The sequence below is a fragment of the Alligator mississippiensis genome, chromosome 3, assembly GCF_030867095.1.
Source record: "Alligator mississippiensis isolate rAllMis1 chromosome 3, rAllMis1, whole genome shotgun sequence".
NCBI lineage: Eukaryota > Metazoa > Chordata > Crocodylia > Alligatoridae > Alligator > Alligator mississippiensis.
Window position 1 is genome coordinate 179,590,918 of NC_081826.1, and position 22,432 is coordinate 179,613,349.

At 45.8% G+C, this 22,432-nt stretch overlaps 1 protein-coding gene across 5 annotated transcripts in view; it reads right to left on the minus strand.

Moving 5' to 3' along the window:
• The window catches only part of SH3GL2 (SH3 domain containing GRB2 like 2, endophilin A1), a 266,462-nt gene that overhangs the window by 67,368 nt on the left and 176,662 nt on the right, over positions 1–22,432 (minus strand). Inside the window, exons 2-3 of one of the 5 annotated variants that reach the window (XM_019483682.2) lie at positions 7,951–8,010; positions 5,483–7,207 (exon numbers count right to left, since the gene is read on the minus strand). The exons of 1 other annotated variant lie outside the window; for it this stretch is intronic. In XM_019483682.2, coding sequence (XP_019339227.1) covers positions 5,483–5,503 — 21 coding nt within the window. In that variant the 5' untranslated portion in view covers positions 5,504–7,207; positions 7,951–8,010. Of the gene's footprint in view, positions 1–5,482; positions 7,208–7,950; positions 8,011–9,887; positions 10,107–22,432 lie in introns of all 5 variants that reach the window. 3 more of the 5 variants (XM_019483683.2, XM_014604843.3, XM_019483681.2) reach the window with 3 other exon arrangements.

The window sequence follows — 22,432 nt, forward strand, 5'->3', positions numbered from 1 at the left end:
GCAAGGAATGGAACCCCCTGCTCTGCGGGCCCCCAACAACTTGCTTGCTCCGGTCTTGGGACGGGCTGGGCTTGCACAGCAGGGGGCTCCATTCCTTCCCCCCCATCCCCAGTTCCTGGTGCAGCAAAAAGCCATGCGCCACTCTGAGCTGCATATGTCACGAGGCTGGGGGAGGTCGGGGTGGGGAATGGAGCCCCCCCCTGCCATGCAGGTCCCCTTTATCTTGCTGGCTTAGGTCTTGGGGTGGGCTGGGCTGGGCCTGAATGGCAGGGGCTTGGTTCCTCCCCACCCAACCCCACTTGCCCCAGCCTCATGACAGTGGCAGCTCGGAGCTGCACAGAGCTTTTTGCTGTGCTGGGAAGTGGGGGCAGAAGGGTGGGAGAACAGAGCTCCTCTGACATGTGGGCTGGGCCTGGTGCAGCCCCCGCAAGACCCGAGTCAACATAGCTGGGGGGGTGCACATAGTCAGGGAGCTCTGTTCCCTTTCTCTCCTCCCCCCAGCTGCTGCCATTGACCGATTCCAGCTGGCAGGGGGCACGGCTGGGGAGAGGGGCTATGCTGACCAATCTGGGGGGGGGCGGCCAGCAGCCTCCTAGGATGCATGCTGGAGCACCCCAAGTGTGCTGGCCTTGGCTAGTGCAGGCAGGCTCTGAGCTCCTCCCACCAAAGTGTAGAGGTCTGTTCTGTTCACTCCTGACCTAACCTAGAGAGCTTTCAGTAAAATGTGATACTTAGGGTGCTTCTGTTTTGGGCTTTTTGAATGTCTATACTTAGCCAAACACTGTTACCCCTTGAAAAATCTAGCTTCATATTCTTCCCTAGCTTTTAGAACCTCTAATTCATTGTAAAAGAACAAACATCCCAATAAAGAAGTGTTACATATTATACAATATCTACCACTTTTCCACATAACCTAATTCAGCGGAAAATGTCTTCAACCTGGTCTCTTATGTTGCAGAGACTTATTCTAGAATATTGGATCTGATTTAGTTTCTGAATGTGATTTGTACTGAGCCCCAGATGAATCAGAGTCATGCAAGGATGTAATCAATTTAAAATGTACAAGTATGCTTTGCCAGTAGAAAGGTGTCCTAATGCAACTCCAAATCTAGAGAAGATCCTAGATTAGCCAGACCTGAAAAGTCACCAAAACGCAGAAAATCCTAACATCCATCACAATTCCAACTGCAAGCTGTTGACCTATTGAGGACCTCAGAGTTTGCACTGCTAGTGACTCAGGGTGACTGGTATTTAATTTGCACTTTAAACAAATTTCTCTTCATAGCATTGCAGAAAATGCAGAATGCATTCATTGGCTCTTTATAACTTTTACACGCAAAACTCATTTTGAAGATGATATCAAAAGGGAATAGAACATTTTATCAGAGAGTATTTTCTACTAAATAGATAGTCATCAGCTCTTTACAAATTTAGGTAAAACACAGCTTGGCCTTCATTTGTCTATGCTTTCTATCTTGATTTGTTTCTTTAAAGACAGAAAGACTGATACTTCCCTACATCCTAGGGGTAGCAGAGTGGCATCATTAGTAGAGACCCAAGCTCACTACTGTTATTCATGGATTGCAACTAGTGCATTTACAGTGAACAATTAAACGTGAAGGTGACAATATTGGACCCTTAACATTTGTAAAGTGCTTTGGTGTCCTCATAATAACTGCAGTATGAACCAGAATCTGCTTAACAGAGGTCAAGAGCACAACTCCCACAGTGTCACCGATGCTGAATCAGTGCCTGAATGTCAGTGATTCTCTACAGGGGGAGCACCCCAGAATGTTGTGAGATCCTTTTGATGGTGCTACAGGGAGCCATACAAACTTAGGACTCTTAGGTGTGCAAACTCCTACACAAGATAAACCCAGAGATTTCAAATAGAAATCCAGTGTCAAAAACATGCTACCCTGTTGTAGTCTGCAGAGTTCTTTGCAACTGGAGAATTGCTCTATTATTTTTTCATAGTAAAAAACAATAGTGAAAGCTAAGAGCTGGCATTTTCTGAGGGTGCCTTGAATATAACAAGGTTAAGAACCAGTTCTATATGCTGCACTTGCAGTACAATATTACCAGCAATAAAAAATCAAAAAGGGAGACATTTTAAGCCCATTTTAGCATTCTAAAAATAATAAATCTTGGGTTCTTTATTATTAGCTCTTATTCTGAAGCCTTAAGGCTTCACAGTTTCACACTTTTCTTGACAGGCACCAAGACTATTACAGTGCTTTTTTTCCTTTAACAGATGCTCAGTTCTTATGTAATTACATAGCCAAAGCAGCTGGGACAACAATCTTCAAGACTAATCATAAAAATCACAAGAGCTGATTAGTCAGATATCAGAAAGAAAGAAAGTTGGCAAAATGGGACAGAATCAGTGTGAGGGATTTTTAAAGGGAAATGCTGATGGAATGCTAAACCATTAAATAGCATTGTACACTTATAGATATGCAATTAAAGCTGCTGAAGGCATTTACTTTTACAAATATTTACATGAGTAATGGGAACATCCTGAAGATATGTCTACGTTGGGAAGTTAATTTTTTTGCAGAAAATCCCTTGCTGTTGCTAATGCTGGATTAGCTCCAGTGGTATTTGAAATGATGTAACAAGCTGTTGGTGTTTGTGGCACCACATACCCTCACTCTGCTCAGAGCAGGTCTCTTCAATGCAATGTTTGATGCGTCTTTAGCAGCTAGCAACACTCTTACACTAGGGTTTCCAATATTGTCAGCACTGGTAAACCTGAAGCAATGGTTAAAACTTTGTAGACAGGGTGTTAGGGAGTGCAAGGAGGAGTTGAAGGAAGGAACAATGTGATTGCTCAGTAACTCAAAATAATGACATGCTGAATTTCAATGTAAATAAGACAAACTAAACTGACAGATGCTCTCTTTTGGTGGCATAGCTTTGTACCTACCATGGGGTTTCCCACCATACAATGGGGGGAGGGGGGAGGGGTTATACCTCTAGCCAACACAATTATGTGAGCAAAACTTTTTCATGTAGGTTAAGTGGATGTCACTAGAGCTTCCCAAAACATGAAGTTTTGAGACACAGTCTCTCTGTGACTTCTGACATCAAGACCCTAGAGCTGTTCCCCATATCCCTGTGCCCAAGTTAAAAGTAAGATACGATTGGACAGAGAGAGTGGGGGAAACTGCTGTGAATCACCCAGCAACCAGGAGCTCTGTGGTGCTTGCCAAGCCAGGCTGAAGCCGGAGCAGGAAGCAGCCAGCAGGGGGGTGGAGGAAAGCAATGGCAGCAAGAGGGGTGTGGGCAGCAGTGGGGACTGTAGGAAGCAGCATGGGGAGCAGTGGGAGGCATGATCATGGCAGCAGGGAGTGGTGGGGGCTGCAGCAGGGGTGCAGGGAGTGGCACGGGCCGCATCCATGGGGAGCAGTGCATCAAGTGGTAGGGGCTGCAGCCACACTAAGCAGTGGGGGCTGCGGCCACAGGGCAGGGAATGGTGGGGGCTGCAGCTACAGAGAGCAGTGGGGGTGTGGGCTGCGGCTGTGGTGATCAATGGGGGCTGCAGCAGCAACAAGTAGCAGGGGTGGTGGCAGCAGGGGCCACAGAGAGTGGAGTGGCAAGCAGCAGGAGCTGCGTCTGAGGCTGCAGTGAGGGCCACCGCTGTGGCATGCTGCAATGTGGGAAGTGGTGGGGGCCATGGCAGTGGCCAGTGGCAGCAGCGTAGGGAGCAGCGAGGGCTGTGAGGAGCATCACAGGGAGTGGCAGAGTCCATGGGGAGCGGTGGGCAAGCATGCAGGAGGGAAAGCAGGGAAATGGCAGCAGGTGGGCACAGAGCCCATGCAGGTGCCCTGGGACTGGCAGGAACCCAGGGTGGAGCAGCAGGAGCATGGAGCCTGGGCATGCAGTCTGCCTGGCTGCATCATGTGAGGCTCACATGCAGTCTGCAAGAGCCACATGCAATGGAGCCAGCAGCCCAACCCAGTCTCTTTCTCTCCCAGCCCATCCACCACACCCACACCACCCCACACCCCACCCCACACACACTCCCCAACCACACCATGCCACGTATACTGCCATACTGCCCACACACAACATACAATAGGACTCTTTTTTGAGATCTTATGCAGTGATCTCTAGATACACTTTGTATACACTTTATACACATAAGTAAGTACAAAAATATTTTTAAATAAAATTAAAATAAGTTATAGTAGATTTTTTTTTTTTTGTATATAAGTTGGGGATTTTTTTCCAGTTTCAAGATTGCAGCACCCTTCCTCCCAAAAGGAGTACTCCCAGGCAAGGGGAGGGACTTCTGGTGGGAATGGTCAGGGGTTGGATGCAGGACTTCCAGTTCCAATATGACGACGGGGCACGGGGCACCTCACCCAAAATAATTGCCCGCCCCTACTTTAGCTCCATCCTCTTTGGAACCACCCTCCAGGTTATTGAAGGCTGCTATCAAATCCCCGCTCAGTCTTCACTTCTGCAGACTAAATAAGTCCAGTTCTCTCAGCTTCTCCTCATAAGTCATATGCCCTAACCCCCTAACCCTGCTTTTTCATTGCCCTCCACTGGACCACATCCTTTCTGTAGTGGGGGGTCCATAACTGGATATAGTACTCCAGATGTGACCTTACCAGTGCAGAATAGAGGAAATAATCACAGAATAATCACTTCCCTTGATCTGCTGGTAATACTCCTACTAATCCAGCCCAGTATGCTGTTAGCCTTCTTCACAACAAGGGCACCCTGTTGACTCATATCCAGCTTACTGTCCACTGTAACCCCCAGGTCCTTTTCTGCAGAGCTGCTCAGCCAGTTGGTCTCAAGCCTGTACCAGTGCATGAAATTCTTTCATCCTAAGTGCAGGACTTTGCACTTGTCCTTGTTGAACCTCATGAGATTTCTTTTGGCCTAATCTTCCAATTGTCTAGATCACTCTCCTAGCCCCAACCTCCAGTGTATCTATTAGACACCCCCCGGCTTGGTATCATCTGTGAACTCACTGAGGGTGCATTTCATCCCATCTTTCAGGTTGCTAATGAAGATATTGAACAAAACCGGCCCCAGGACCGACATTGAGGCACTCCACTTGATACCAGCTGCCAACTAGACCTCGAGTCATTAATCACTACCCGTTGAGCCTGATGATCCAGCCAGCTTTCTGTCCACCTTAGAGTCCATTCATCCAACTCCTACTTCTGCAGCTTGCTTGCAAGAATGCTGTGGAAGACCATATCAAAAGCCTTGCTAAAGTCAAGATATATCATGTCCACTGCTTTCCCCACATCGATAGAACCAGTTGTCTCATCACAGAAGTTATCGGATCTCCCACATGAGGGATTTTTGTTGTTGCTATTGTTGTTGTTTTTCTTTTTTAACCACAAGTCTTGGGTATAAGCAAAAGTAGGGAATTTAAATTACGGAAAACATCTGGCACAGAAATAGGAATTAGTACATGGAGAATTCTATGGAATAGCATTCATATTTTACTTACGTTAAATATCATGGTGCTCATGTTTGAGCTGGGGAAACTTCATGGTTTTTGTTAGCCTTATAATTCATACATAGAACTTTGAATCATTGGAATAATCAGGTTCAATTCCTGGATTTGCTAGACTTTTCATGTTTCCTTGTGTGAGTCATTTAATCCCTTCTTGCCTCAGCTCTCCATCTGTAAAAATAGGAAATAACCATTCCTTTTTCTGCCTTTTCTGTTCCAATACAAAGTACCCCTGCTCTGAAGAGCTTAAAAAGTATAAGCACACCATTCACTGCCCTTCAAATATCGCAGCCCTCTTAGTAAAGGCCATAAATGTGATTATTGCTAGTAATTTATTTTCTCTCTACAAAAACAGGCCCTAAAACTCTGAGGATTTGATACGTTTAAACTACTGCTTCTGTGTAAAAAGTAATACCCAGAAGCATGAGGATAGTTCTCTTTATAATAATAAATAGGTATGAGCTGAGAATCGAAGTGCAAATCAGGTGTACTCTGGTTTTGGATTACAGTGATGTGATCTTTTAGACCACTGACAAACTAGCTTGCCACCCACTGGTTCGCATTTGACCTGGTATTCAAATAACTGGACACAACAACCACCCATCAGACAGCCAAAGTCATGAAAGGTCAAGAGGTGGAGTGATGTTGTAGTCATAATTATGCAAGAGACAAGAGGTTTTTTTGGATCGATATTGTTTATTGGACCAACTGCACAGTTGGAATAAAGTTAGACTAGCTTTTGACTGCAAGACATTCTTTACCAGGTCTTTGCATTTGAAAGCTTGTCTAACTTTATTCCAACTATACAGTTGGTCCAATAAAAGATATCACTCCAAAAAAAAAAAAATCCTTGCCTCTCACAAACGATTCTTGTGATTTAAATTATGAAGGGAAAGCTGACAACCTCTCCACCCCCATCCTCCCCAAAAAAACCCACTAGTGGCACAGAGAGAGAGAACAATGCTGGGTATGTGAATTGAGGCAATAGTACAGTTGACAAATACTCACTTCTGGGCATTCTAATTAGTGTTGCACTTCTAGACATTTTTTTCTATCCTCTCATTCTTCAGGACTTACTGTTGCCCTGTGGGGTCAGGCCAATGCTCAGGATCTCAATATCATGCCATTAATAAGCATCTCTTCACTTATTAAAATAATGTCAAATTAAATATGACTTTGAATGCAGTTTCCTTTTACACACATCTTGTTATACTGATATTCTAAATAGCTTTTAAATCCTTGAGTGAAGGGAAAAAACAAAAACAAAACATTTTGACATTTTATCAGATGGTTCAGAGAAGGGGGAAAAAGAAATAAAAAGAATAAACAAAATACACATAACCTCTAATAAATATAATTTTGCTAATCAAGTGGAATTTAAAACTTTATATGAATTGCTGCCCTTGTTTCAAATATTAGAACAACTTTCCAGTCCAAATGGACAGAAGTGTTCTGGTCTGTGATCCACAGACAAATTCAATTTTTAGAGGTAGTATTTCCAATTCTTTTTATCATATCTTTATATTCATATGTATTTAAACTGTGACAACTTAAAACAAACCAAACAAACAACTGCAAAACATATAACAAGACAACACAAACAGACAATACAATTTTTTTTTTTTTTTGTAATTTTTGCCATGGTTTAGATGAGGAAGATGCTGCTGGTGGTAATGAGGCCTCATGGTCTATCGGTCACCTTTGATTACACTGTGGTTTCTGCAAAAGAAAACAAACACACAAAAATCTGCCAAGGAAAACTTGCAGTGGCTGGTTGTTCATATTTACAAATGTACAATGCTGACATGTACAGTGCACACATCACTGCCATTCTTGGGGTGCTTTTCTTCTATACTGAAAATTGGAGCAGTTACCTACAGGAGGGTGGCCATCATAAGTCGAGAACGTTTCTGGACTTTTCCTGCCTCAGCATCAGGGTGGGCACTGACCAGCCCATCTGACACACATTTTCCAACAGCTCGAAGCTATTCCTTTCTGCTAGCCAAGAAGGATGGCCGGCAGGATATAGAAGACTGTTCAACCCTCTGAACACAACCTCAGTGGTTTCCTGCCCTGTGAAGAACTGGAGCATTATTTGTTCAGTATCAGCCTAGCTCAGGTCCCATCTTTTTCCAAAAACATTCAGTGCAGCTCCAGTGTCTAGGAGAGCACTGGTGCACCCTTGATTTCCCACCGTGGTAGGAATTCGTGGTCTCCCTCCGGGATCCCAAATGCAGGTCCCCAATTTTTCCGCAGAGCCTGGGCTCTGCTCATGGGTCCTATCACAGGGGGCCCCCTCAGCACTCCTCTAGAAGTAGAGCTGTGGTTGGAATAGGAACGTACCAACCCCTTTTTACCAAGCTCTGCCATCCACTTAATTAATACATGCAGTGGTCATTTGTCCCATTTTTCCTTGGGTTCCCCATGATCCATGAGGAACTTCCAGAATATCATACACGTACCATCTCCATCTGGCGCTGGCTTCGGCCACACCGGTTATGGATAGCAGTTCCCATTCATTCCTGTGTACAAATTTGACTCTCATGGTCATGGATACTGATCCATACCTCCCCCCATATGCCTATCTGGTTTTGAATATGCACTTTCATTTGAATAGGTAATTATGTGATCTGGTGCATACTCTGGGATTTCCTTGGGCTGGGTGGTGGCTATCGCCCCTCCCCCCCGTTTTCCAACAAGCGTTCTGCGTCCTGGGCATGGAGCAAAGTCTCACCCAGGGTGTAATTATGCTTGCTGAGTGGTCCCATTAAACCAATTATGGATAGGTGCATTCCCTCCTGCACCTCCTGCCAAAACCCACAGGGGTAGTCAATTGCTTTTATGTCAGGGGTTCTTTTACTTGCTCTATTTAGGGGCAGTACAATTCCTGACAGCAAACCCAGCATCATGCACCGTATCAAGTAATCCCTTATAGTTTCCCCCAGATTTTGGTGGCTGGCCCCAAATTGTCTCTTAAACATTTTTCTCCCTAAGGTACTCCTAATGTCTGCAATGCTCTGGGGAATTGCTTCCTTCCCAAAGCCACTATCCTGATGAATGGCTGTCTGAAGCTCAGGAGCGGCACACAACCTCAGTAGACGATGCCACTCTGTCAGGCTCAGAGACTAATTCTGTACCATATTTAATGATTTCTGTAGCACTGGGCCAAATTCCTTAAGTCTGCCTAACCCCTGTTTTTCCCAACGCAGCCAGGTCTGATCCAATGAGGAAGACTGTGATCTGGGTGGTCTGGCTGGGGTTCCCCAGAGCATCCCTAGTGATAGATGTCAGTGTAATTACATTTACATCTGCCACTACATTGTTTCCCTTCTTGGTCTTGGGGGTTTCTTGGGGTTGGAAAAGGTTTGTGGGATTCTCAGACTTTCCCACTTATCCTCCCCTTAAAACTCCCCTGGGCTGAAAGGAACGTCTGGGTCCCAACCTTGGTCTTCATGGATCACAGCCGCAATTTGGAAGCTGCGCTCCTGGAGTTCTTTTTTCAATCTATTAATAGTGGCAATACAGGGACTGTGGTTCACTTTTGCACCCTTCTTGGCTGAATCCTTTGCCATAATTTTGAGTAGACTCTGCAAAGCCTCTCGGCGGGCCTTCTCCTGACCCAAGGCCTCTGATTGCTGGGTCAGGGTTTTGTTAATTTTGTGCAGGTTCTCATTTTTTGTCTCTAAATTTTGGTATAGCCCTTTTACAGTTTTGTTGCTTGTATCTAATTAAGCAGGTGATCTACAAAACTCAGGTCTTCAATTTCAGAAGCTTTTTCAAAATTTTCTCGAGTTGCAGTTTGTACTGCATGCCACAGTAGCTACATTAAAGCACTGTGCCACTTCTGGGCCGAGGGTTTTTCACAGAGGTGATCATTTTCAAGTTGCTTCTCCAGATCACCAGTGGAGAAGCCTGGGACGCAGACATTCTCCTTCCATGGGCTGAGCCCACCCTTCAAGATTTCCTTATGGAGGGAGGGGACATCCTTGCTTTTTGCCCATGTGACCTCCTGTTTTCCCACCCCGGTCTTAGGGGTCCTGCTCTTGAACAAATTGAACATGATTTCTAACCACACAACAAACAACAACTACAAAACAATTACAAATATACAAACCTACACCCCTTCAGTACAACTGCAATGTCCTGTCCTGCAGTTGCAACACCCAACAAGCAACAATTACTCATCTAAATATTTGTAAAAGTAAATGCCTTAAGTAGCTTTAATTGCATATCTATAAGTGTACAATGCTATTTAATGGTTTAGCATTCCATCAGCATTTCCCTTTAAAAATCCCTCAACTGGGGGGTTTACCTACTCCTGCTCTTCTTGGTTGATATATAGGCTAGAGCAAGGCTCTGATTACAGTGCACAATGGCTGGGCTGGAATTCTATACTCACAAAAAGGCAGACAGAAGCCTCGCTACTAAATGCTGAAGCAAGGGTCTAGAGAAAGGCTGCCATCACAGTGCTGCACCACAGAGAAATGCTAGGACAGAAGATACTTCTCCCTTGAAGAGAACATGCTGGTGGTCACGTTTACTTAAACACGGAAGCACAAAGGTATCTTCTGTCCTTCCATTGTTCCTTCCTTCAACTCCACCTTGCACTCCCTAATACCTGTGAAGGAACAATGTGATTGCTCAGTAACTCAAAATAATGACTTGCTGAATTTCAATGTAAATAAGACAAACGAAACTGACAGATGCTCTCTTTTGGTGGCATAGCTTTGTACCTACCAGGGGGTTTCCCACCATACAATGGGGGGGGGGGTTATACCTCTAGCCAACACAATTATGTGAGCAAAACTTTTTCATGTAGGTTAAGTGGATGTCACTAGAGCTTCCCAAAACATAAGTGTTAACATGGGCAATTATTGCTTGCTTAGCTGCCAAAACTCAGTTATTGTCTCTGTTAACAAAATGGAGCTATTTCCATTTTCTTTTGGGATCCTATATTGACAAAATATTCTGGTGCTAAATTCTGAGAATGATGGATTAATCGCCAGGCATTTCTCTCCTAATACACTATTTGAAATTCACATGAACACAAAGTTCACAAAAACAAAGGATTTAAAATTTCCACAGAGTAAATGTATCTATTTAAGTAGTATTATGCTGCACATAGAATCATAGAAAACATAGAAAATTAAGGCTGTAAAGGACATCAGGAGGTCATCTAGTCAAACCCCCTGCTCAAAGCAGGACCATCCCCAACTAGATCATTCCAGCCAGGACTCTGTCAAGCTGGACCTTAAAAATCTCCAAGGATGGAGATTTCACCACCTCTGTAGGTGACCCATTCCAGTGCTTCACCACCCTCCTAGTGAAAAAGGTTTTCCTAATATTCAACCTAAACCTCCCTTGCTACAACTTGAGGCCATTACTCCTTGTTCTGTCATCTGTCACCGCTGAGAACAGTTTAGCTCAGGGGCAGGCAAAATACAACCTGTGGGTTAGGTCCAGCCTGCCAAGCCATTCTATCCAGCCCCGGGGCCCCTACACATTTTAGAAAATTAATTTTATCTGCCCCTGGCTGCCTGTCAAAGATGACAGGCAGCCAGCTGCAGTAGGACCCAGGGGGAGACTAAGACAGGACTCAGTGGCTGAGCAGCAAGGTCAGCCTGGCTCCACCCCACCCCAGCCCCCACCCAGAAGCCGCTGTGACTTCTGACATCAAGACCCTAGAGCTGTTCCCCATATCCCTGTGCCCAAGTTAAAAGTAAGATACGATTGGACAGAGAGAGTGGGGGAAACTGCTGTGAATCACCCAGCAACCAGGAGCTCTGTGGTGCTTGCCAAGCCAGGCTGAAGCCGGAGCAGGAAGCAGCCAGCAGGGGGGTGGAGGAAAGCAATGGCAGCAAGAGGGGTGTGGGCAGCAGTGGGGACTGTAGGAAGCAGCATGGGGAGCAGTGGGAGGCATGATCATGGCAGCAGGGAGTGGTGGGGGCTGCAGCAGGGGTGCAGGGAGTCACAGGGGCCGCATCCATGGGGAGCAGTGCATCAAGTAGTAGGGGCTGCAGCCACACTAAGCAGTGGGGGCTGCAGCCACAGGGCAGGGAATGGTGGGGGCTGCAGCTGCAGAGAGCAGTGGGGGTGTGGGCTACGGCTGTGGTGAGCAATGGGGACATCCTGAAGATATGTCTACATTGGGAAGTTAATTTTTTTGCAGAAAATCCCTTGCTGTTGCTAATGCTGGATTAGCTCCAGTGGTATTTGGAATGATGTAACAAGCTGTTCGTGTCTGTGGCACCACATACTCTCACTCTGCTCAGAGCAGGTCTCTTCAATGCAATGTTTGTGCATCTTTAGCAGCTAGCAACACACTTACACTAGGGTTCCCAATATTGTCAGCACTGGTAAACCTGAAGCAATGGTTAAAACTTTGTAGACAGGGTTTGTAGACAGTTCAAGGGAACTGAGGGCACAACCAGGTTTACACCCTTCTTGTGCTTTTTGGAAGATATGTATTACTTTAGCATTAAATGATGGGGCTGGTTCACAGCTATAGGAAAGAGATTTTTCCTGAGCATGCATAAAGGCCAGTGCTATGTTCTGAGGGAGATGGGTGGCCCCTAGCTCTTTTCTCATATTCCAGATCACCAGGTGTCATATCAAACTAGGTTTCTGTTGAAAATACTGCTTTTGTTACCAGGCTACCCTCCATTCCTATGGAGATCGGATTTGGTTTGTCCCCAAAACAATGAAAATATTAACAGTCACAAAATACATGTTTGCTTAAATATAGCTTGGTGAAACATTTCACTTTCATCTCCACTGACTCATTTTATTTAGTATAATACAGAAGGCTGAGAAGCTACTGCTGCTGTACATTTTCCATTTCATTTTCAAGCTTATCTTACCACTGCACTATCATTCTCAGGGGTAAAACTACTATACATTGCTGTGGAAATTGAAGAAACAATTATTGTGCTAATTGCAGGACAACATGTAATTTGTTCTGGCAACAAACATCTTCCTTATCCTTAGAGGTATTTGATAAGTTTCTAATTCACATTTGCTTTATCACATTCCTAGATAAGATTCTTCAATTTTACTTTTCCACACAAGGCAGTACATCTCAAATATAGCAAAATTAATATTTACAGTTGTCAAGGATTATTGTGGGTGATATCTTTTATTGACCCAACTGCCTGGTTGGGATATGCTTTCAAATACAAAGCATTTGAAAGCTTTTCTAAATTTATCCCAATCGTGCAGTTAGGCCAATAAAAGATATCACCCACAACAATTGTTGCCTCTCACATAATTCCTGGACCATCATGGCTACAACATCACTCCAACACTACCATTTAGTTGAAAACAAAAGCTTCATTTCCTTTATTATGGAGATATCTGGAATATCAGAAATGCTTCCTGAGAGAAGTAATAGAACTAGCTTAAACATGATACATTTTTGGTAGATCTGTTCTTTAACACAATATATTTTATATTCATCCTTTTATCGATCTGGGGTATGGAGTCCCCAGTTCAAGGCTCTAATACAGGGGTTTTCAACTTTTTAAAAAGAGTGTACTCCTTCTGGTGGTGGCAGCCAGATGTGGAGTGGGGAAGCGGTGGCAGGGGGGCTTGCACATGGCTGCAGTGCAGGGTGTTGGATGGCAATGGCAGCTGCTGCGTGCGAGCTCTCCCCTGAGTCTGGCTGGCTGAGCAGCAACTGTGCAGCCTGCAGAGGGGAACCATTGCCCTCGACCCCCCGCCAGCCCTGCTCCTGGGAGGTGACAGCGTGGGGTGGCAGCACTTCGTCCCCACCCACTCGAGTGTACCTCCTAGCACCTTTCCAAGTACTCCCAGAGGTATGAATACCCCCAGTTGACAACCCCTGCTCTAATATGTAGGCTATGGAATCACTAGCTCTCTGGCCCAATAAATATTTAATTTTTGTATAAATTAGCACATCTCCAAAAAGAGACATTGAGATTGTCTGTTTTACAGCAAGTACTTAAAAGTGGGACTCTCAGGTCCCAGGTGAGTTACCTAAATCAGTAGTTTTCAATAGGGAGGTGCAAAGCTTTGGTAGCTGATTCGATTTGAAGGAGATTCCGTCTGATTTTGGCGGCTGAATCTCCAAATCCAAATTGAATCAGGGGTCCCATTAAAAAGGTCCAAATCAAATCAGAAGCATCTGAATTGATTCGGAAATGATTCAGAAAGATTTGCAGATTCAGAAGGCAGGCTTGCAGGAAACAGAAACTGAGAAGAGGGAGGGAGATGGGGGGGGAAAGACTGCTCTAATATTGACATCTATAGCTGGCCAATGACTGATCTTTCCCCGAGCTCCCTTCCAATCACAGTGCTCTGGAGAAGGGACATAGAAACAACATATAAAGCCGTGTGTGAACTGATCTGTGCCTTTTGTGAGCTGTCTCTCTCTTGGACCATCAGCGTCTGAAAGGCTCTGGCTGGCTATCTAGTATCTTGGTAGCTAGTCTTTCTTCTTCTGTGTTTTCCTTGACAGTGTGTCATCACTGTGCAGGAAAGAACAACATACATTACAGACACACACACCAAACATCATGAAGCGTGCTGGAAAGGCAGGTGCCAGGTCTTCTGGCAGAGGAGGGAGAGGGGGCAGAGGGAGAGATGCAAGTTCCCCCTGCCCCAAACATAGACACACCCTCTTTCCTGGCAGGAATGAGTCTTCTGCTGCTAGTGGGAGCAAGGAGGTGGGAGCAGTGTCTGCACCTGCACCACCTCTACTAACAACAGTAATAACCACCAGCACCAGCATGACAGTTTCCACCCCAATTTCAGTTTCCATCCTGAGCCTTCCAGTGCCAGAGGAGGAGCTGGATCTGGAAGCAGAGGAGCTGAGTGCCATAGCTAAGGAAATTCTGGGGAAGGAGTGGGAATCTGAGTTTGTGCTCCACACCCCTCAAAGTTCCCCTAGAGGCAGGTCTCCTTCTCCAGAAGGCACTTTGGAGGAGATTGTGGGGGGCAGGTGGCTCAGCTCCTCCTGTTGCTGTGCCTCTGCCTGGTGAGGAGGAGAAGGCAGGATCCCCGCCTTCAACCCAGAAGTGGGTGGGTAGGGTAGTGTGGGATCATTTTGAGGTGGCAGATGATCCCAGGTATGCTACCTGCCAGCACTGCCAAAAGCAGATCAACCAGGGCAAGGAGGTGAAACACTTCATCACCATGGCAATGCTCCTGCATCTCAGGAGGCAGCACCCCCTTGCCCTTGTTCCTTCTCAGCCTGGCACCAGTGGGAGCATGCCCAAAAAGAAGACCTCCTCTTGCTCCAAAGCACCCATCCCTGAGAAGCAGAAGCAGGCCACCCTGCACCAGTGGGGGAAAAGGTGGAGACAAAGGGGGGCATGTTCCCCAGGCAAGTGAGATCACTTAGAACACTGGGGAGATGCTTGCTCTGGATGGCCAGCCCTTCTCCTTTGTTGAGTGTCCAGGGTTCATGTGGCTCATGGTGCTTGTGGTCCCAGCCTACCAAGTGTCCACATGCACCACCTTTAGCAGGACAGTGGTGCCCTCCTTGTATGAGGCATGCAGGGAGTACTTGAGGGAGGAGCTGCACAAGGCAGGGCCACAGGTTGCCTTACACTTCACCTCAGACATCTGGAGCAGCTGGGGTGGAGATCATGCCTATGTCTCCCTCACAGGGCACTGGTGCGATCAGTCAGGGCATCGGTGGGCTCTCCTTCAAGCAGAGGTGATGAATGAGTCCCACACAGCAAGGAAGATCATGGTGGCCATGAACCACATGGTGCAGAGGTGGCTTGGTGGGAAGCGTGAGCTCACTCGCAGGTTCATGGTCACTGACAACAAGGCCAATATGAAGGCAGTGCATGATGCAAACTTTTTTAGCATCTGCTGTGTGGCATACTCATTCCACCTCATAGTCAGAGATGCCTTGGAGAGGGACAGAGCTCCCAGTAATGGTGCTGTCACTACCACTACCAGCCAGCTCATTTCAAAATGCAGGACGGTGGTGGTCTACTTCCACCGGAGAATCAAGAGTGGCAAAATGTTGCAGGACAAACAGGCAGAGCTGAGCTTCCCACAACACAAAATCATGCAGGATGTGGAGACTCAGTGGAACTCCACATGCCTGGTGCTCAAAAGCCTGGTCAAGGAACAGAAGGCAATCCATGAGATGGCTTTCCTTGAGGAGAATGGGATCAACGGCCCCCTTAACAAAATGGAGTGGGATACTATCTCCCAGATCTTGGTGGTCGTCATGCCATTCCTTAAGGCCACCAAGAGCATCAGCACTGGCAATGCCCTCTTTAGCCAGGTGATCCCCATAGTGAAGGAGCCTGATAATCAAATGGAGAAGTTCCAGGGGATCACTTGTGGAATCAGAAAAAATAAATGCCTTAAACTTTGATCATTTGAGTTATAAGATGGCATAACCGCTTTGTGGAGAATTGCTGGCTCTGTACAGTAGAACATATAAGGGAAAGTGTTTGTTCTTTGTAACTCCTCTGCAACTGCTTAGCAAAAAGTATGTACAACTCTGATTTCCAGGTGCAGGCAGGGAGTGTTATTTCTCCCTTTGTCTCCTCCATAGTTCTCATCCTGATAATAGCAAAGAAGTAATGAAGTAATGTTTATAGCTGCTTTTCTAGCTAGTTTCACTATATGATCACATGAGTTGTAAGCGACTGTTAAAAAGTATATAAGCCTCCTGATTTTGCTCTTGGGGGGAGGAACCCCTTCTAAGTGTTTGGGAAATCCATGTCACTTTGGAGTCCCCCCTACAGCTGTAGTTTTATTTGAATAAAAGTTTCTGCTGACCTGACCCAAAAGTATGCTGCATGTGTTTCCACGACAATTCCTGGTGCCGTGACTTGGATCCAGAACACGTGTTGAGGAAGGAGGACCACGACTGCCCCCCCCCCCGAACTCCGAGGCACCAAACTTGAGAGGTAAGAGACCTAATTCAAAATCTCTATTGGGGTTTCGGAGAAGGACTGTCCATAGGCTCCCAACTTGGCCGTGGTAACTGGATCTGAACCTTGTTAAAACAGGTCAGTCTGAACCTTACTGCCGGCTAAAATTTTCTGTCTGGTAAAGGATCCAATTTTGTGTCTGGTAACGTACGTTTTATTCAGGGAGAAACTGTCTGAAGCACCTTCATCCAACAGCACATCGGGCTTGTAGTTAATTAACTAAGGCGGTGTGGGGGAGGAGGCCTGGCTGACTGAATGAATGTGTGTGTGTGTGTGTGTGTGTGTGTATATTTAGAAATATGAGCCACTGACCAGGTCTGAGACTACGGTTGGGTTCAGCCATCCCAATTCTGCCTGACAGGGCAGTTTTGAAAGCAAGGGGGCCCAACTGGAACCTTATGACCCAGTGAACAGGGCTTCAGAGTGATTTTGTCTTTTCCAAACCCCTTGTCCCAGTAGCTTCTGCGAAAACAGAAGTGAAAGGATCCCTTTTGTGTTTCCCTTTCCATTTTATGAGCTGGTGTTGGGTCAGAAGCCTTTTGTCTGGGCGGTGAAAAACTGCGGGGCAAGGAACTGAGCGGCCCGGACATCGTAAATAAGCCTCTCCTACGTCTCCCTGTGTGACTGAAAATGGGAATAGGTCAGTGAAAACAAGTTCCTATCCCCCCTAAGGGGACTCCGGCATACTTTATGTACACACACTATTCTCCCGAGGCTTGCAAGTACCTGGATAAGTGGAACTGGTATACTAAGGGTGATCCCGTGAAGCATTTTCCACAGGAAGGAACATTTGATCAGGTTAAAATAGTGCACTTAAGAGGGGCTTTAGAGTCTCGTGGCTCCAAAACACCACAAAACCAGTGGGACACGTTCCTTTATTGGTATGATGAGATGTCCAAAAGGCAGACAGAATCTCAAACTAGAAGTCTAAAAGACTCTCAAGAAAAATTAAAACAGCAGTTAAAAGCTGTTCGGGAGAAATTGGCTGCTCCCCCAAATTACATGCCAGCCACCGCTCCGATGTATCCAGCATTACCTGGGGCGCCCCCACCGCCGGAGCCAGCAGAAGATATCCTTGACTTCTGTTCAAACCCTGCTCTCCTGGGACTCCCAAATCAGCAACAACCGGTGCACCGTCAGGCTGAAGCCCAGGCTAGTAACCCATTAGCTGAAGCTCCTTTGGTAAATTCATCCATGGAGCTTAATAGTCCAGACTCATCCACCATATCTGCCACTCAATCATCACCAGTGTGGCAATTTACTCCTGGGTCACAACCCACCACAGGTGTATTTAGAAGAATGGGAATAGGCACAGAAAGATCTCCCATCAATCTTAGATCCCGAGCTGCACAAGTTTACCCCCTAAGACAAATACCAGGCATTGGCACCGATGGACAATATATAGTAACTGTGCATGCACCCTGGACTCCAGGTGATCTCTACAATTTAACTCAAAAATTCCCAAAAATCAGGGAAGACCCAGAAAAATTTCAGGAAGAATTGCAGATTGTTATAAATTGTTATAATCCAACATGGGCTGACATTAATCAGCTCATGTGATCCATTTTGCCCAAGGAAACTATGCTGTGTCTGTACGCTGCCTGTACTTGGCCAGATCAAAACCCAGGGACTGGCCAAGACTTTATAGACAAGAGAAATGCTTTGGTTCAGGCAGTTCTCACAATTTGCCCCAAAAAGGCAGACTGGACCAAAATAAATACCTGTAAACAAAACAAAAATGAACACCCCAGTGACTATTTGGAACACCTCAAACAGGCATTTGAATGATATTCAGGAATGGATGACCTGGTCGGAAATGCTAAACAAGCAATAGTTGCAGCATTTATCCAGGGACTTAACCCTAAAATTGCTGAGAAAATTCAAACAGTAATTATTGGCTGGGAAACTAAAGATTTGACTGAAGTCCTTGCTGCAGGTAACCATTTTCATAACAAATTGGAACGGTCTAAAGACAATGCCGAGTTAATGGCCTTACAGATTTCTCAGTTGCAGGGTCCAGGTAGAGGAAGGGGATGAGGACGCGGAAGGGGAGGCCCGGGTAGATTCAGGGGAAGAGATAGATCCTCGGGCCCACAAAACCCAGGCTATGGAAACCAATGTCATTATTGCAAATAAGAAGGACATTGGAAATCAGAATGCCCCAACCATCCCGGCCAAAGACCCAGCCCCACCTCCTCTTCCTGTCAATTTTCCCAGTGTTAAATAGGACAGCCTGAGGGACAGTGACATCATCGCTCCTTTGCTTGCTACTGACCAATCTGGTCCGTTTGATGAATGCCTTATTTCTGGTAAACCTGTCTCCTGTCTTGTTAATACCGGAGCATCCCACCCCACGCTAAAGGCTACGGAGTTTCCTTTCCTACCTCATTCTCCTGAAACTGTAAATGCTGTCGGTATACGCGGACAACCTATCCCACATCCCGTCTCTGAACCTGTCTCCATCTCTATTGGCCCTTTGTCTGAAAATCATGCCTTTCTTCTTAGCCCCTGTGCACCTGTTAACCTTCTTGGAAAGGATTTGTTGTGTAAACTGGGATGCGTGATTTATTGTAGCCCAGATGGTGTTTACCTTGAGGTACCGGAACATAGGGAAACCGAGCTTGTGGCTTTGCTAACCCAGGAGTACTCTGATCCTGACACTTCCTACTTGCAAGAAGAACTGTTGGCACGAGTACCTCCACAGCTGTGGTCCACCCATGCGAATGAAGTGGGGCACATGCTGAGTGCTGAACCAGTGCATATCACCTTGAATCCTGCCAAGCCACTTCCTCGTGTCCCACAGTACCCCATCTCAAAGGAAGCTGAGGAAGGGATCAAGCCTGTCATTTCCTCACTCCTTGAGCAAGGGATTATTGTCCCAATACGCTCCCCTTGTAACACACCTATCCTACCTGTCAAGAAACCTGGTAAAGATACTTATCACTTTGTGCAAGACCTTCAAGCTGTAAATGCCGCTGTTTTACCCACTTTCCCTGTGGTCCCTAACCCTGCCACTATTCTTTCCTGTATCCCTTCAGATGTTACCTATTTCACAGTAGTGGACCTTTGTTCTGGCTTTTTTCTCTATCCCTATTCATAAGGGTAGCCAGTATCCGTTTGCATTTACTTATCAGGGATCCCAATATACCTGGACAAGAGTCCCTCAGGGATATACAGAGTCCCCCACCCTGTTTTCCCAGATCCTAAAAAAGGATTTGGATCCTATCATGTTCAAAGAGGGGGTCCACCCTTGTTCAGTATGTTGATAATCTGTTATTAGCCTCACCCACTTTGGAGGCCTGTAAGCAAGATACTTTAACACTCCTCACAGCTTTAGCTCAAAAAGGCCACAAGGCCTCAAAATCTAAATTGCAGCTCTGTAAGCCTAAAGTACATTATTTAGGGCATGATATCTCAGCAGGAGAACGACACCTTTCCCCTAGTAGAGTTGAAGCTATCCTCAACATTCCCAAACCTATGACTAGAAAACAGATGAGGGGATTCTTAGGTGCAACAGGTTATTGTAGACAGTGGATCCTGGCTTATGCTGCTTTTGCAAAACCCTTGCAAGCATTTACTCATGATACCACCCCGGAACCCCTCCCTTGGACTCCTGAAGCCAAACAAATGTTTGTGGCCCTTAAGCAAGCCCTCACTGTTGCTCCCGCTCTTGGACTCCCTAATTATAAGGAACCCTTTACCTTGTTCTGTCATGAACGGGAAGGAATCGCTTTAGGAGTACTCACTCAGCTGCATGGTGAAAAGCATCACCCAACTGCATATTACAGCTCTGCCCTTGATCCCATAGCTGCGGGACTTCCTCCTTGCCTCCATTCAGTTGCAGCTGCTGCCTTGTTGGTTAAAAAGGCAGATTCTCTAGTTTTGAGACACTCTTTAACCGTTGTAGTTCCACATGTTATGATGGCCCTTCTCCTCAAGGGCAAAACTCAGCACATTTCCAATTCCCGTCTTACTAAATATGAGAAACTTCTACTGTCAGCTGCAAATGTAACCTTAAATCGCTGTTCAATTCTGAATCTTGCATCACTTCTGCCAATTGCCTCTGATAGTGAGCCTCATGATTGCTTGTCTGTCACAACTCAATTGTTAACCCCTCGAACTGACCTCAAGGACATTCGTATCCTGAACTCTGACCTTGTTTTGTTTGTTGATGGTTCCTATCTTAGACATGATGTAGGCAAATTAGTTCCGGGATATGCAGTATGCACTCAGTATGCTGTTTTGGAAGCCTATTCTTTACCCCAAGCTCGTTCTGCTCAAGTTGCTGAACTCATTGCTTTAACACGTGCTTGCATTCTTGCAAAAAATCAAACCACAACCATTTATACTGACTCTAAGTAGGCTTTTGGTGTTGTTCATGATTTTGGACAAATCTGGAAACAAAGAGGGTTCCTCACTTCATCAGGGACCCAAATCAGTCATGGTTGTTATGTAAAAGCACTCTTAAAAGTTGTTCAATTGCCTTCTGCTATTGCTATTGTTAAATGCAAAGCTCATGAGAAACCCTTTGATGCTGTCACACGAGGAAATGATCTGGCAGACCATTCTGCCAGAAACATGGCCCTTCCTAGCCCACAGGCTCCTAACTCTGTTCTTGTTTGTTTTTCAGCAGACCAGTCTCCTTTGGCTAGCCTTTCAAGTCTGGCCCTTCTTCAAAATCAGGCCCCAAAAAAAGGAATTAAATGACTGGCTGCGTGCAGGATGTTCACTGCACCCCAACTCTCTCTGGCACTCCCCGGACGGCCACCTGGTGTTGCCTAGAGAGCTTTTGCCACATCTTGCTCATTTAACCCACTCTGTGGCCCATACGAGCAAAGGGGGGATGATTGCTACAGTACAAAGAGATTGGTTTGCCCCAAATTTTCCTTCCATGGCACAACAGTACTGTAGCTCTTGTCCCATCTGTTTAGCTCACAACATTGGGCAACGGGTAAAAACGACACCCGCAGCCCATCCCCCTCCATGGGGACTGTTTGTAAATCTGCAAATTGATTTCGTGCAGCTACATAAGTGCTGTTCTTATGAGTACATTCTTGTTATTATTAATGTGTTCTCTGGATGGGTAGAAGCCTACCCATGCATACATGCTGATTCCATCACTGTAGCGAAGAAATTGCTCAAAGAATTCATCCCTAGATTTGGAATGCCCCTCACAATAGATAGTGACCAAGGCACCCATTTCACAGAACAGATAGTAAAAAACATCTGCCAAGCGCTCAACATACAGCAACACCTACACTGTAGTTAATATCCACAATCAAGTGGTACTGTAGAATGTAAAAAATCTGACTTGAAAATGCGCATTTTGAAAATTTGTGCTGAAACAGGCCTCAAATGGCCTGATGCACTGCCCATTGCTCTTATGCACATTAGGAACACTGTTAACAGAAAACATTAACTAACCCCTTATGAAATACTCATGGCATGACCCATGAGGTTGCCAGATACACCACCTGTTGCCCCACACCAAACAGACCTACAATTAACTGATGAAACTGTACTAAATTATTGCAAGGCACTAATGAAGTATGCCAGGTCTGTTCATTCACAGGTCCAAGAAACCTCACCTCAACCACCGGATGTTCCCTGTCACAACCTCAAACCAGGGGATTGAATCTACGTAAAGGTCTATCAATGGAAAAACGCACTTCAACCGAGATGGAAAGAACCTTTCCAGGTACTTCTGACCACTAATTCTGCTGTTTGTTGCCAAGGTCACCAAACGTGTACTCACGCCTCACACTGCAAGAAGGTATCACCTCCATTGGACCCCGAAGCAGCTGAATTCCAACCAAGGTTGGGATCTTTCCCTGAGGACAAGGACAAAGACCCTCTGGACCTCACTCAGGCAAGTGAGGAGCATCAGGGTGCAAGTGCTAGTAACCTCTCCCCTGAACCCAACACCTCAGCCCAGCCGGATTCATCAGTTGAAGAACGAAGATATCATCTCTGGCCTCAAAGAAAGTGAATTATCCCATTCGGAAGATCACCACCTCATTCA